Here is a 14483-nt window from a genome sequence, read left to right on the forward strand (position 1 = left end):
CTCTGCACTGGAGCAGCATGCCAGGGATGAGGCGCGGCAGCAGATGGGGCCTGTCTTGCAGGCAGGGGCCCCTGGGAGTAGTGGAGGGTGTCAGGTCATCGTGTAACTCCATGGTTCACGTAGGCCGAAAATATTTGCACTCTGACATGGCTCTCTCTGGTTTCAGATTTAGGAACGGTCCGATGGCTCAGGAATCTGAAGGCTCCGGGAAGACAACATTTATAGTCGCTCGGGGAACCTCTGCTTTAAATACTCTCAAAGGGCAGGAGGCAAGAAGCCATCGGGCAGCAAGGAGCTGCCTCAGCTTGGCTGCTTGGTTTTACAGGATTAACACTCTTCTACTGTAGGGGGCCGCGGGGGCAAACCCCAGACGCCACAGTGCCCATTCTCCTGCATCCAGGCACCAGCGTGTATGTGAGACGAGGACGACCAAGAAGGAAGTGCGGGTATCGGATGAGAACTTGGGTGAGTTTCCTGGACGGAGCTGGAGAGGAATTATCATCTGGAGTCCAGAGCTTCTCTACTTCCTTCATGCTCTATTTTGCATCCCCTCACCCCTTGCCAAAGAGGTTGCCATTATTAGGATCCTTGTCATCTGAGGTTAAAATAAGACCTGGTTCACAGTGAGGAAAAGTTATGGGCAGGCAGCCTGGCCCCACTTGATCTCGGAGCCACACAGCACTGAGTCCTCCAGCAGAATGGCTCTCCATGGAACATCCAGTCCCTCCGCTGCCTCCAGCAGGCCTTCCCCAACCTCCTGAGAAACTGCTGCTCTCCGAGAAGGGCACCCCTTCTCCCCCAGCTGCCCCGGCGATGAGCCTGTGACCCCACAGTCTTCCTGAGCAGGAAGATCAGAGTGCCTGCTCACGTTCCTTCTGGTTTGCCGTCAAACCTTACTCCCACTCACCCTGCCTCTCTGCTGCTCCCCGCCACTCATGCAACCCGTGCAGTCAGGGGCCTCTGAACGCAAAAGGTGATTGGAAAGAGGCAGAATGGGAGCACGCATCAATCCTGGTGGTTTGACAAGTGACATTCTTGCAGGCAGATGCCTGCCACAATGATCTGGAGGGAAGAAACCCAATGCTCTGAAATGCCTTTGCTCTGACAACATAGACAAAGATGTATGGATATACACCAGCACACACATGTTTCCTCTCTGGCCTCTCCTGGGCACAAGGTCACATTCCAAAAGTGTCATCTGCACCTTCTCTCTTCAGGTGAGGTCAGAGCATGGGCTCCACTGCCATTCTAGAAAGCTGGCTGCAACCCCTCATTTGGGTGGGTTGCATGTCCTGGGGTCTGGTGGCAGAGGGCACCAACACAGGCCTCCCCCAGCATCAGAGAAACCTGATTCAGGAGGCATGGGGATAAGGGAAATTGTTCACTGTGCAAAATTCCAGTAGAAAAAATGTCACTTTCAGCCTGGGCACCTTCTTTCAGGGTCCTTATATCCTGGGAAGGAAGTGAGTGACGGTCATGATTGGGGACACCTTGCTGCCCCGCTTTACCCGTCCATATTTGCTCAGTGCGATGTAGGTCCCTCGATACAGGTCTGACTCATAGGCGTTGTAATTGTTGGGCAGGAGGGTTTCTCTGAACTTGCATTCCTCTTGGAAGCTGGTCTGTGAAAGAATGGACAAACAGCAGGCCAATTACAAGTGAGGCCCAGCCGACCTGCTGCCAAGCGCCCTCCCCACCCCACCCCCCGCCCCCTTTGTAAAACAACCACTGTGAGATGCAAGGCACACCAGGTGAACAGAATCATGAAAGGCTGGAGCAGGAAGAGACCTCGGAACTCTCATGGTCCCCTCTCACCTCCCCTCCTTTGCGAGGAGGGAACCAAGGCCCAGGATGTAGATGGACAGTCTGTGTCACAGCGGGCGAGTCTCCTGATTTCCAATTCTGGGCACTTTCTGCTAAGCACCTATGATATTTATCCCACTCAGAGAAAGGACCAGAAAGGGATGTAACAGGCTGTTTTCTCCAGTCCACTGTGAGAGGTAGTCTAGTGGAGCAGGACCGAGAGAAAGAGCTCGGGGTTCTGGTTAGTGGCTTCTCCACTCCCTGGCTGAGTGCCCCGAGCAGGCTGCTCCTCTCTCAGCCTCGGTTTCCTTTTCTGCAAACTGTGTGGTGGTGTTGGAGGGGGTGTGGTGAAGGGGTCAAAGCAGATGACTCCTAACTCCTTTCTCGTGCTGTCTGTTGAACATAGTAATTCACTCACTCTTCCCACTTGTGTTTCCTCACTGCCTTTCCCACTTTAAGTACCAAGTTTGCAATTCCTTAAAGAGGCATTTTGACTTTGAGCCCGAAGATGCCCTGTGCCTCACTGGACATTCGTAGTTCTCCAGGGAAGTGCAGGAATAGAGATGGTGGGGAGCAGAGGTTTTTGTGGGGAAAAGAAGCTGGTTGCCTGTGTCACAGGGGTGCCATGGGGTTTGGGCCAGTGATAAAGCCCTGATCTGGTAGAGGACAGTGTGTGGACCGTCCGCTCAGACCGCTCAGAAGTGAGTGCTGGACTTCCTGTCACACACCCACAGGTTCATCCCCAGTAAATAGCCCACATCCTCCTTTATTCCTAGAAAAGAGAGCCCTTTGCTCCCCTAGCAGGCTGGGTCCCTGTCCTGAGGGGGGCTGGGAGGGTTTCTGTGCTTTTGATGAGGAGCAGCTCCTTGGGATCTAGAGGAAGAGAGCAAGCTGGGAGCCAGGAGACCTGGGATGTAGTCTTAAAAAGAAAAAAAAAAGAATGAAACAGAGAAATAGGTGGAGTATCATTTCTGATTCCTTCCTGCTGACTGAGGCCATCAGCTATAAAATAACCCACTCAATGGTTGACCACACCAGAGGTGTCATCTGACCTTCTCTACAGGAATTGTACTGTGAGCTCACTGACCCGCTGGCAGTGGGCTTCTTCCTGTTTTGAACAGAAGGTGATGAGCTTGCTCACCAGGGCTCCCAGACTCCCAGCCCTTTGAGTTCACCTCTCAGGCAGCATCTAAAACAGTGTGTGATCCCTGTGGACAGATTTTTCTATCCCAATAGACTCCAAGTTCCTTAAGACAAGAACTGTGCCTTGTTGAGTACATGGTGCTGAATGAATGATGACTTATTAGGGACAACACTGAAATGTATAGATACCCCCATGTGGATGGCTGTTTCCATGCAGAGTGGGAGTGAGCAGGGAGGAGGTGTGGTCTCCCCTTCTGCCCTTTCTCCTTCCCTCTCATGCCCCTAGTTTACAAAGCTCTTCCACATTATGTTAATTTCCTTGAGACAAATGTGAAAACTCTCACCAGCCACTATCAAATGGCTCCTTGATACCATCTAGGGAGTTGCCACAAGCTTTCCTTTCTCTCCTATGGGTGCTCAATAAATATTTGCGGAATGCGTGAAGGAAGGATTATCCCAAAGGTGGGGAGAATAAACAAATCAAAGTGGGTAAAGAGTACATTTGAGCAATAGCTTTGAGGTTAGACTGATGATGCTTCACCTCGTACTTAGCTGTGTGAACTTGGGCAAATTAACTTCCTAAGCCCCAGTTTCCTCATCTGTAAAGTGGGAGCAGTAAGAATAATTATGTCATAGAATTGGAGTAATTATTAATTGAGATAATGCATAAAAAGTCCTTGGTATAATGCCTGGCACATAGAAAAATAAAAAATAATTGTCTGGTGCCACAATAAAAGTCTGGTGCAGACAAATGAACAAAATAGAATGTCAAGAAGTAAACCCAAAGATACGTGAATATAAAATAAAAAATGAACCTGAAGTGAATATAAAATAAAAGTGTATTTAGAAATAGAAGTGTGTTTCAAATCACTGAGGAAACATGGTGTTGGTAAGAACAATAATAACAATAAAAATAAGTGATGTATGCCTTCGTTCTTATATTAAAATAAATTCTAAAAGAAGCAGAGATTTAATTGCAAAAAAGAGAACCTTAAAGATCCAAAAAATAAATTTTTTTTAAAGTCAGAAAGATCTTTCTAAGCAGGACACAAAAATCTAAATGTCATAATAAATAAATAAATAAATGAAATTGATTGTCTGGAAAAAAATTTAAAGACCTTAAACAAAATAAAAATATAAGTAATATACTGGATAAAAAATATTTCCAATGCATTTTATTTTGTAATGCAGTTTGCAATACATTGCAAAGAGGGCATTTTGTTACTGTATTCAGAACCCTTAACTCACTGAAAAATGGATATTCGTGAACAGACAATTCACAGAAAGGGACATACAAATAGCACTTAAACATAAGAAAATATGCCCTAGCCAATTTGGCTCAGTGGATAAAGTGTTGGCCCTCGGACTGAAGGGTCCAGGGTTTGATTCCGGTCAAGGGCATGTACCTCGGTTGGGGTGCATGCATGAGGCAACCAATCGATGGATGTTTCGCTCTCTCTCTCTCCCCCTCCCTCCCACTCTCTCTAAGAAGCAATGGAAAAAATATCCTCCAGTGAGGTTTAACAACAACAAACAAAAAAACCACATAAGAAAATATGCTTAATAAGAGAAATGTAATTGACATAAAATGTGAGGTCCCATTTTTAATTGTCAGATTACAAAGAGAACAATATTTGATAATATACTTTCATTGGTGAGGACACAGAAACTAGGATTTCTCATTCAATGTCCGTTGATGTGTAAACTGTTATACACTTTATAAAGAGCAATTTGACAGTGTTTATTAGAATAAAAAATTGTTACAGCTTTGAGGAGTGATTCTGCTCCTAGAAATTTACCTTACTGGTACAGGCTCCCACGTGTGCAAAAGTGACTGCGACATTGTTTACAGAAGTGAAAGCCCGACATCAGCCTAGGTGTCTATTAGGAGGAGTGGTGAACTCAATTACGGTGAGTCCACACAGACTGTAAGCCATGAGAACATTAAAGCCATGAGAAAGCAAGAACCCTTATTGTGCACTGACTTGAAATGGTCTCAAAGATACACTGTTAAGTGAAGAAATAAGCTTCAAACAGTGTGTGTAGTATGCTCCTGTTTGTGTGACTTTAAAAAAGGATGCTGTGTGCACGCGCAGGGACACAGGTGTTTCCTGGGATGGTATTCAAGACACTGGTAAGGGCGGCTGAATTTGGGAGGAAGTGGGTGGCTTTAGGACAACAGGGAGAGTGAGGCTTACTTCCCATGCTATATTCTTTGGTATTTGTTCTCCCACTTAGGCCATGGTCATGCATTACCTAGTCATATAAGTAGGTTACTTAAAATGGAAAAGGAACTCAGGATAGAAGATGGGCCAGGAAAGGGAGAAAACATCGGTATCAGAAACCAGTGGTCTCCTCCTCCCATCACAGCCCAGTCTCCACCCACCACTTTCCCCGCCCTTCTAATTGTGTATGTCCCTGGAGAGTAACCGCCCCGCTGATTTCCAGGAGAATTCATTTCTGACCTGGATGGTGTTTAGAAGAGAGGCTGCCTATGTGGTTTGCAATCTCCAGAGAGGGAATCAAATCCTGGGGTAGAGGGAGGGGGGAGAGAAGAGAAAGGGGAGAAATTGAGCCATTCTGGCAAGAAGCTCTGAAGGCCTTTGCTCATACCTTCTGTTCTAGAATGTGTCCAATTTAAGAACTCAGCCTTTCCTTAGTGCCTGGGTCTCCTAAAACATATTTGTTTACCTGTGCATGATGGTGCTTTATACATCATATTTTGTCTTGTTCATCAGATTTTGATTATTCAAGTCCCCCGCCCCCCCGCCCGCCTTTTAAAGAAGCTTCTGACTTGTTTTTCCCATTCTGTCCCTTTTATCTAGCTTAGCTCATATTCCTAGCCTTCCCCAGAATTCTGTACAAATCTAAAGAGAAATAGACCAAGTCTGCTTTAAAAGCCCTCTCTACCTTCCCCTGGCCCAGCCGTGGGCAAACTATGGCCCGCGGGCCGGATCCGGCCCATTCGGCTGTTCTATCCGGCCCGCGGAGCCGAAAGAGCGGAGGGTTCTCTTGCTCTCCCCTCCGCTCCTTTACTTTGAATTTATATTAGTTCACACAAACACTCCATCCATGCTTTTGTTCCGGCCCTCCAGTCCAGTTTAAGAACCCATTGTGGCCCTCGAGTCAAAAAGTTTGCCCACCCCTGCGCCTGGCCTGTTCTTTTAAGCACCCCCCTCCTACACCTTCCGTGCTCTAGTTCAGGTGCCTACAGACCTGTGGCAAGACAACTTCCCAAACTCTTGGTGCAGCTGACACTTTAGGCCCGTGCGATTTTCCTGAAGATTGGTGCTCCAGTTGGTATCACGACCCAGTCCCTAATTCACCTCCACCATTTCCCTGAGCTCTGAGTGCTCGAGCTCAGGAAGGTTGTTGGCTCCTCAGCTCTGGTGTGAAATGCACTCGGCCAAGTGAACACCGTGATAATAAAAGCAGCTACCATATGTTATTACTTGAACAAATGAAAATAATTCCAGTGGATCACATTTCCTGGTCCTGCTGGGCCTCAAGCCCCAGTATGACAATGTCTTAAGTTCCATATAGGTCTCATCAGACTTCTGTGGAGCCAGATCAAGCACTGACGCTCACTCTGGAGAAGGCCTCTGCAGAGGGGTCGATGTGTGGGTGTTTCCGCGTGAGTTACCTCTGGCAGAAATGCCCCTTGAAGTCTGCGTGGACCAGATAGCCATCTCCTGCCTTTAGGCAGAGTCCAGTCACCCAGGTTGATGGGAGTAGATTCTTGTCTTTAAAGTTTCTCCTCCTACGGCTGCCCTTGGCGCTTGTCCCTATTACTCTTGGCTGTGTGTGTGTGTGGAGGCGGGGGCGGTGGGTTAAGGAGTGGGCAGTAGAAACGAAAAAGAAAACACTTTGTCCTGAGACCCTTTCCTCCTGCAGCCACTGACTGCTTCTTTCCCTGTCCTCAGCTGAAAAGAAGACATTGCATCTCCCGGCTCTGAAGAGGTCTGTATTCGCTAACCCTCGTTCCTAGCGCACAACTGCATTGGCAATTTAGAAGTGTTTGAAAATGTTTTCACCAGGCACATCATTCTTCGCATTCCTGTAGCTCTTTGCAGGAGGCCATGCGTTCTGAGACTTCTCTGCAGGGCGCTCTGGCACTCACTGCAGCACGGCTTCCCCCTACACCAGACCTTGCACACACTAGCTGAGAGGGGCAGCAAACTGAGCACTGACGGAGGGAAAGGGTGGGTCCCTGCTCCCAGGTCATTCTCAGAGGCCTCTCGGGATGAAGCAAATAGCGTGTTTTGCGCATTGTCACACTGCTATTGATTTAAAAGATGTAGACACTGTTATAATTTGTAAAACTAAAACCACTTAAAAGCATAACTGAATTTCTAGTACCTTTTTGTTGCCGTTTATTGAGGATGAAAAAGGGGCCACATACTAAACCTGACAAGCTCAGGGGAGGCCTGCATGGTGGGCCCTGCAAACTCAGAGACTAGGATGGTCTGAAGTTAAAACTTCCTAATGAAAAGCGAGTCATGGCAGGTAGGCCCATCCTAGGCCTGTAGCTTCCCTGACAAAGGTCAGCCTTACCTTAACTGAGCCTGTCGATAGTCTTTTTGCATCTATGATAACATATCTTTGGAATGTCAGAGTAATCCCCTTTCCAGACCCCTAGGGCACAACTACAGGCACCAGGGCAGAGACCACAGAACCCCTCATTGTTATTTTGTGCCCCAAATACCATCTCCACGTGCTGTAAATGTTAACTCTTCTATACACCCCAATATAAACAAAGTGCTCTCCGTTTTACCTTTTATCCAATCCCAGAGATTTCTCCACTTTCTTTTCTCCCACCTCCCAACTCTACCACCAGTACATTCCCTGTAACCCTGTTACGTCTCCTCCTTTGATTCCAATGTATAAAATAAGCTGCAAAACTGCCACTCTGTGGAGCATTTTCTCAGTGTGTTGAGATTTTGCTTCCTGGCAATTGTCCTCAGTTTGGCTCAAATAAACTATTATTTGGCTCAAATAAACTATTATGGATGTTTTTTCATTGATGGCATTTTTTTTTTTTCAACCAAAGGATTCTAACAGAACCACTGTCAAGTGGAGAGTCTTGATTTTTTTTTTTTATTATTTAAAAAAGGAGATTGGGATTCATTCATTGATTTCTGCCTCATTTGAACTCGGGTCCTAGTCTGTACATCAAATGCACGTCTGCTGTGGGCCTTACCTGCCCTACCTGCTGGGCCTTGAGGCAGGTCCCCCACAGCCACGATTGACCCAAGACGTTGGAGACCTGGCTTCTTAACTATAAAGGGAGGGTCAAACGTGCCTCCCGGGGGGTGCTGGGGGATAATGCTCAGAAAGCCCTTTGCAGGGCACCCTGCAAACAGTAGGTGCTTAAAATGGGGTGGCTATTTGTATTGTCTGAGGAGGGCCAGGCTCTGCACCCCTCTTTCCTGCGGGTGAGACAAGTGGGAGGCCGCTTTTCCTCAGATGGGCTTTCATGACACTTTTTCTCCCCCCAAGGGCTGTCCCCTGTCCCCTGTCTCCAGCCCAGCACGGTTCCCTCCCTAGGAGAAGTCCCATTTAGCGGCAGGAGCAGCTGAGCCAGCTCGGGATGAGGCAGCGCTGGGGGCTTAAAGGGAAATAGTGTGAATGAAATCATCGCCCAGCAGGAGTCCTCCTGGCTCGGTTGGCAATTGTTTTCTCAGACGGTGATAACCAGCCCCGCGGGGCAGCGGCTCCAGGCTCAGCTCTACACTCCCCTGTCCAGCCCCACTCCTGCCTGGCTCTGGGCTCCATCCGAGATGAGACTCTCCCCAGTTGGAGAAAGTGCTTCTGGGCCCAGTGCTCCTGGGGAGTGTGACAATCGGGCGATCTTCTCCCCTTCTTCCTAAACCCTGGTCATTTAACGAGCCCTGCTTGTCCCCTTGGAAGTCATGTGCCTAAGCATTAGGGCCAGGGGTGTCCCCTGCACTAGGAGTCAGTCCACAATGCAAAGCGCTGGCTCCCTTCCTGTGGTTACTCTGAAGGCTTTACCCTGTGCGGCATGTCCCCTGATGTTGAATCTCGTGTTCCCAGCCTCCTTGGCTTCTCCTCCCGGGACCATGGACTTAAAGTGGGGAGGGGATAAACATCCCCCATATTTGTGTCCTTTCCCCGCCTCCCAGGAGAATTTCTTTCTGGGCAGAGAGATATGTTGAACAGCTTGTTAACAAAGGAGGCAAGAGTAAGGGCTGCTGTACTGAATGCTTCCTTCCAGATTTCCCTGCCTAAGCCCTTGCACAGGGTCCCCTAGCTCAGCAGTTGCCAACCTTTCGGACCTCACGGGCCACCAGTGGACCTAGCTCGCACCCCCACTGCGGCTCTCAACCAGTGGGCTCCAGGCATCATGCAGGCTGCGAGGGGCTCTGGGGGATGACGCACTCCTCAGAGGGGTGCCTGCTCCGTGGACACCCCTGGCCTAATGCTTAGGCACATGGCTAATACCTGGGTTGGTCCTGGCTGCCTCCTGTCCCCTCCATCACCAGTGCCGAGTTGTAAAAGGTGTCTGAGAATTCCATCTCCCCAGCCCTCCAGCTCTCAGGGCTGGGGTCACCCTTGGGCAGGGCAGAGGCTCTGTAGCCTGGTCATTCCCAAGCCTGCCTGTGCCTCAGAGACACCAGAGAAACTTAAAAAGCAAAAACAGACAAGCTGATTTTCAGGCCCCAGCCCAGCCCTCCTGGATAAGCATCTCTGAGGAAGGTCCCTGGAAATCGCTACTTTTAACAAGCTATCAAGGTGATGTGAATGCAAACGGTCCTGTCACGCGTCTCATCTGTAGGAGAGGGGTGCTTGCAGGTTGCCCTGCAGAGGGCTTTTTGAGCATTATCCCCCAGCACCCCTGGGAAGCATGTTTGATCTTTATCCTCGCTTTATAGTTAAGACCCCAGGTCTCCAAGGTCTTGTGTCAATCATGGCTGTGTGGGGACCTGCCTCAGGGCCCAGCAGATAAGGCAGGTAAGGCCCACAGTAGACGTGCATTTGGTGTACAGATTGGGACCCGCGTTCCAGCTCCTGCCCCACTGCCCCTCTGTTACTTGTCTTATTTCAGAGACCCATGGAATTTAATCCATGCCTGTCTGCATGGAAACAGCTCAGACGGAGAGGTGTTCAAGGGCAGAGGCCACATGGGCACCCCATTCAGGTATCTAACAGACCTGCTCTTGGAATAGTCTCCCCAGAAGCAAGCACCAATCCCAGATCTCTCTGTGCACTTCCTGATCCTCAGACTGTCTCCAAGGAGAGGTAGAGCAGCCCTCCACACCCTTCCCATAAATAACTCTGGTATTCCTTGACCATTGCTCAGAGGTCTTTCTTTTTAGCCCTCTTATTTCTGTCGAAAGAACTCTTGGTTTCTTCAACATCATAGGGATACTTTCCCAGCCTGTATTTTGGAATCAGCCAAATCATGGGCTGAGAGGCCCAGGATGAAGGGATAGAGAGGACAGGGATTTTGGTAAATGTGCTCAGAAGTCGGGAGATAAACCTTGCCAGGTGATCTGTGACAGGGAGGAGGAGTGGGCCTGGTGCGATAATAGGGCCGATGCTTCCCCAGCCTCTGGGGTCAGGGGTTAGACTTGAAACCTACGTGAAAAGTTCCCCACACTGATGAAGGCGAGGAGAGTGCCTCCCTTTCCCCTCCTCCTGTTGCACTGGGGCTGGAAGCGCCCCTCCAAGGGCGGGTTGTGGAGAACTGCGCACTGGCCACTTGCTTCTGTGGCCTCTCCAGTTCCGGGGATCAAACCTGCCACAGCAAGGAGGGCGGCCGGAGGCCAGAGGCAGCTTTTCCTCAGGCCAGCAGCCCTCTGAGCTGCGGGTCCCTGGAATTACAAAGCGCTGGGAGGCAGAACCAAGAGGATCATGGTCCAATGAAGCCTGAGCTTCAAGGCCTCCCCACCTGCACAGGCTCCTATTACAGCCCCCTCTGTTCTCATTCTAGAGAAATATTCATCTCCATACTCCAGAGTTTGTATTATTTTCCTCAGTGGCGTCAGTTTTAGGCCTTGTACAACCTGGAGCTTCCCCTGGCTTGATGAACTCACCGTTGTGTATAATCTTCCTTTACTGTTCATGGCAACGAAGAGGGCGCTTTTCACTCCAAAGAGACTCACCACACCTCGCTCCACGGTGGAAATCTCCAGCAAGCCTGATAGGGAAACACGGGCTGTGTTACCTGAGGCTTGTACAGATCCGACTGAGCTGTCAATCTAAAGGTGACCCGGCGGGCCATCCCCCTGCTCCTAGAAAGCCAGACCCTCGTCACCTCCATTCCTGATCTCTCTAATTTTAGGAAATCCTGCAGCTAGACTCGGCAGGTCTTGCCAATAGACTATCAAAAATCCGGTTCTGCAAGGGGACGTTCTGACATCAGAGTTAGGGATCACAGTGGCCACTTAGGTATCTACTTACGATTAGCTTTGAATCTGGGCTTTCACTGACTTAATCACTTTTTCAGTTGGGTAAAAATTGCATTCAGATTCGTTTTGTTAAAAATGTACACTCCACATGTTTCAACACATCTCAGCCCATCTGATCTTGCAAATGCATCCTCAGAGGCTGATGGTTTGCCTGGATCCTACAGTCCTTTCCCTCCCCCCACCCCCTTAGATGGGAGAGCTTATCTATGCAGCAACCATCAACTTGTAGGACCCAGACCCCAGAACAGAGTGAGCAGGCTGAAATGAAAAGAAGGATGTGCTTCAGCTGGAAATTGTGCAAACCACTTGCCTTTCCTTCTCAAAGGGGAAGCTAAATAAAAACAAGCTTGTATCTAATTTGGTCCAAGTATCCTCACTCATTCTCCCCATCCTTGCCTTTAGTTTCCCAGGCTGATGGTTCCCAGTGGTCTTATATGGCCACAGATGGCCCCCTAATGCTGAAATATGAGTGCCACAGGGGGTCCATGAGATAATGGCAAAGCACACGGGGATGCTGAGACTTCCACATATTGAGCCTACACCTGGGCAGAGTCAAAATGAGTCTGGAAGGGATGGCTCTGTTAAGGGCATCCAAGTGGCAAATAGCATTTCACTCTCCTTCATAACAGGACCCCGCGCATCAGAGCAAGTCCCCTGCATCCATTAGCCCTGCTTGAGCTCAAGCCCCCAGCTTCCCAACTGGCTGCAACTGGCACTCACTGTAGGGGTTCTCCTCGTGGGTCCCGCTGATCCGGCCGTCGGGGGGCACCTGGAGGTGAAAGCCGATGCCCACGTTGCAGTAGAGCCTCCGCTGTCGCTTGATCCCCACCAAATAGCCACTTTCCCAGTTCACACCGGCAATCTCTCCAGCTAGCCCAGCTCGGGACCTGGACAGCAGGGTGCCCCAGCCCCTGGAGTCCAGCAGCGTGCTGTTGGCTCGGGTGCCCGCAGGGGAGGGCACCACCATGCCCACTAGGACGCCTAGGAAGAGGAGAGCCTGCAGCGTGCCCTGAAGACGTCCTGCTCCCCGGGACATAGCGATGAACAGCCTCTGTCCCAGGGCCATCCACCTTGCCTCTCAGGCACGTGGTCAGAATTAATGGCCCTAAAAATACCGCCCTTCTTGTTTTTCTCCCCTCGGCATGGCGGCAGGGGCTTATTTTTGGAAGGCAGATGAAGGCTGCTGACATAAAACCAAAGCCTGCTTTGGGCACTCGGGTCGGGAGCAGAAGGACCCAAGCTGAGCCGCGGCTGGTAGGGACCATGGCTTGGGGACGCTGTCTAGTTCGCCCGCTAGCTCTGTCCCGAGTTGATTACATTTGATTTGACCTGTCTTTATAGTCCAGCAGTCTGGCGCTCCCCTCCACCCATCATCACCCTGACGTCAGCTGGCCCAGCTCACTTATCCAGGGCTGTAACATTAACCTGCTCCTGAGCTGGCTGCTCCCCAGACCCCCAGCACCCTCCCCATGCCTCAGGGATGCTGGGAGCCACTGTCATTCCAACTATGAGGCAGGAATGAAGTGAGCAGGGAGCATCTCTGAGGGAGGGAGGGATTGGCTGGGGGCCCAGGGAAAGAGGCAGGCGAGAGGCAACCCAGGATCCAAATTGGGCAGAAGTTCTTGGCTTGGCAGTGCTGGCTTCCTTATTTAGAGGGCAAAGGTAAAGATGGGGATAGGGGAAGGCTTGGTGGCACGTGGCGACCAGGGCCTATGAGTTACCCTAGAGATCTTTTCATGGAAAGAGCGCATGGTTGACAGCAATAGTGGCTCAGGGGACCCTTTCAGCAGGAGAGGACAGAGACTGGGTGGCAAGGAGTGGGGGATTATCCAAGGAGCATTAGGGTCATGGAGGGAGGGAGGTTGGGGTCTGGCTTCTGCTCACTGTCCTGGCCATGGCATTCACCCAGCCAATGGAGTGAACATTGTCTCTGGCCCTTGACATAGCCCACTAGCCATTTTCCTATCTGGCTCATCCTTGTCATCTGATAGGTACTATTCCCATTTTACAGACAGGAAAGCTCAAGCACAGAGAGCTTAAATGACTTGCCTGAGTTACCATAGCTAGTGAGTGGCAAAGCCAGGACATAAAGTTGGCCTGAGTTGAAAGCCCATGCCTTTAACCTCTGTGTGCTTGCCTGGAGTGGAAATGGGATTTCCAGGCTGGCCCTCGGGGACTACTGAGCTCATTACATGCCACGAGTCAACCACAGGATTATTTCAATAGCCAAAATGATTCACCAGTGTCCACAAGCTGGAGGTTGAAGGCAATGTGGGGAAAGCTTCTGAGACTCCAAGTCTTCTGCTTCTGCTTGGACCTCAGCCTCATCTGTGGCATCCACCTGACTTCTGCTTCTCTGCCTAGTTCACTTAGAGTGATGCTTTTGTTAGAATTTCTGCCAAGCCACACATGTCAGTTTTTCCCTCGACATATTCCCTCAAATCCTTTGGAGCCCAGAAAACTTCTGTCATTACTTTTAGCTGATAAACTGAGTGGGCCCCCAGCTTCCAAACATCTTTCCCCGCCCTGTCACATCCATTGTCTTCTGCCCAGCCTTATCATCACCAGCACCATTTCCCACCACAAGGGAAGACTGGTACCTCTTGGGCACAGAATGAGTCTACTATGTAGGCCTTTGTTGGGAAAATGGTAAATAAATAAATAAGTAAATAAAGCCGAAAGCAACCAAGTGTCTCTATGTAGAGTAGGAGAGTCATGAATAATGCAAATACAAAATTGTAAAAAACAAGCAAACAAACAATCAAAGCCCACAACCAAATGCCCTTCCCTTTGGATTCCCAGCTTGGTTTCATGTCTTTAAGCTTTCATGTATGCAAGAGCAGTGGAGACACTCTGCCAATGGTGTTTACTTTGGGATCTTGTGTTTACTATGCCTGCTGGACTGAGCTGGGGAAAAGGCACCCAGAAGCATGTGGATGGTCAGAAGAAGTTAGTCTGAAATGAACACTCGCCTTGGATAACTGGAGAGGTGCTCATCAGCAGAGGTCAGAATCTCTGGAATTCTTCTTGGAGCACATCCACTTTAGGACCTCCTTAGAGGAGAGATTAAACTATAATAAAGTCCATGCTATCTATTAATAAAAA

The 14483-nt window shown here is 49.6% G+C and overlaps 1 protein-coding gene across 1 annotated transcript; it reads right to left on the minus strand.

The window, feature by feature from the left end:
- Positions 1 to 1445: 1445 nt before the first annotated feature.
- FGF6 (fibroblast growth factor 6) lies at positions 1446 to 12444 on the minus strand (the record flags this gene model as incomplete). The annotated part of the gene is made up of 3 exons (XM_080659443.1): positions 1446 to 1622; positions 11004 to 11107; positions 12099 to 12444. The coding sequence occupies 3 exons, from the start codon at positions 12442 to 12444 to the stop codon at positions 1446 to 1448; spliced, it is 627 nt and encodes a 208-aa protein (XP_080515569.1).
- Between the last annotated feature and the right edge of the window lie 2039 nt (positions 12445 to 14483).

The sequence above is a fragment of the Plecotus auritus genome, assembly GCF_963455305.1.
Source record: "Plecotus auritus genome assembly, chromosome: 3".
NCBI classification, from domain to species: Eukaryota; Metazoa; Chordata; class Mammalia; order Chiroptera; family Vespertilionidae; genus Plecotus; species Plecotus auritus.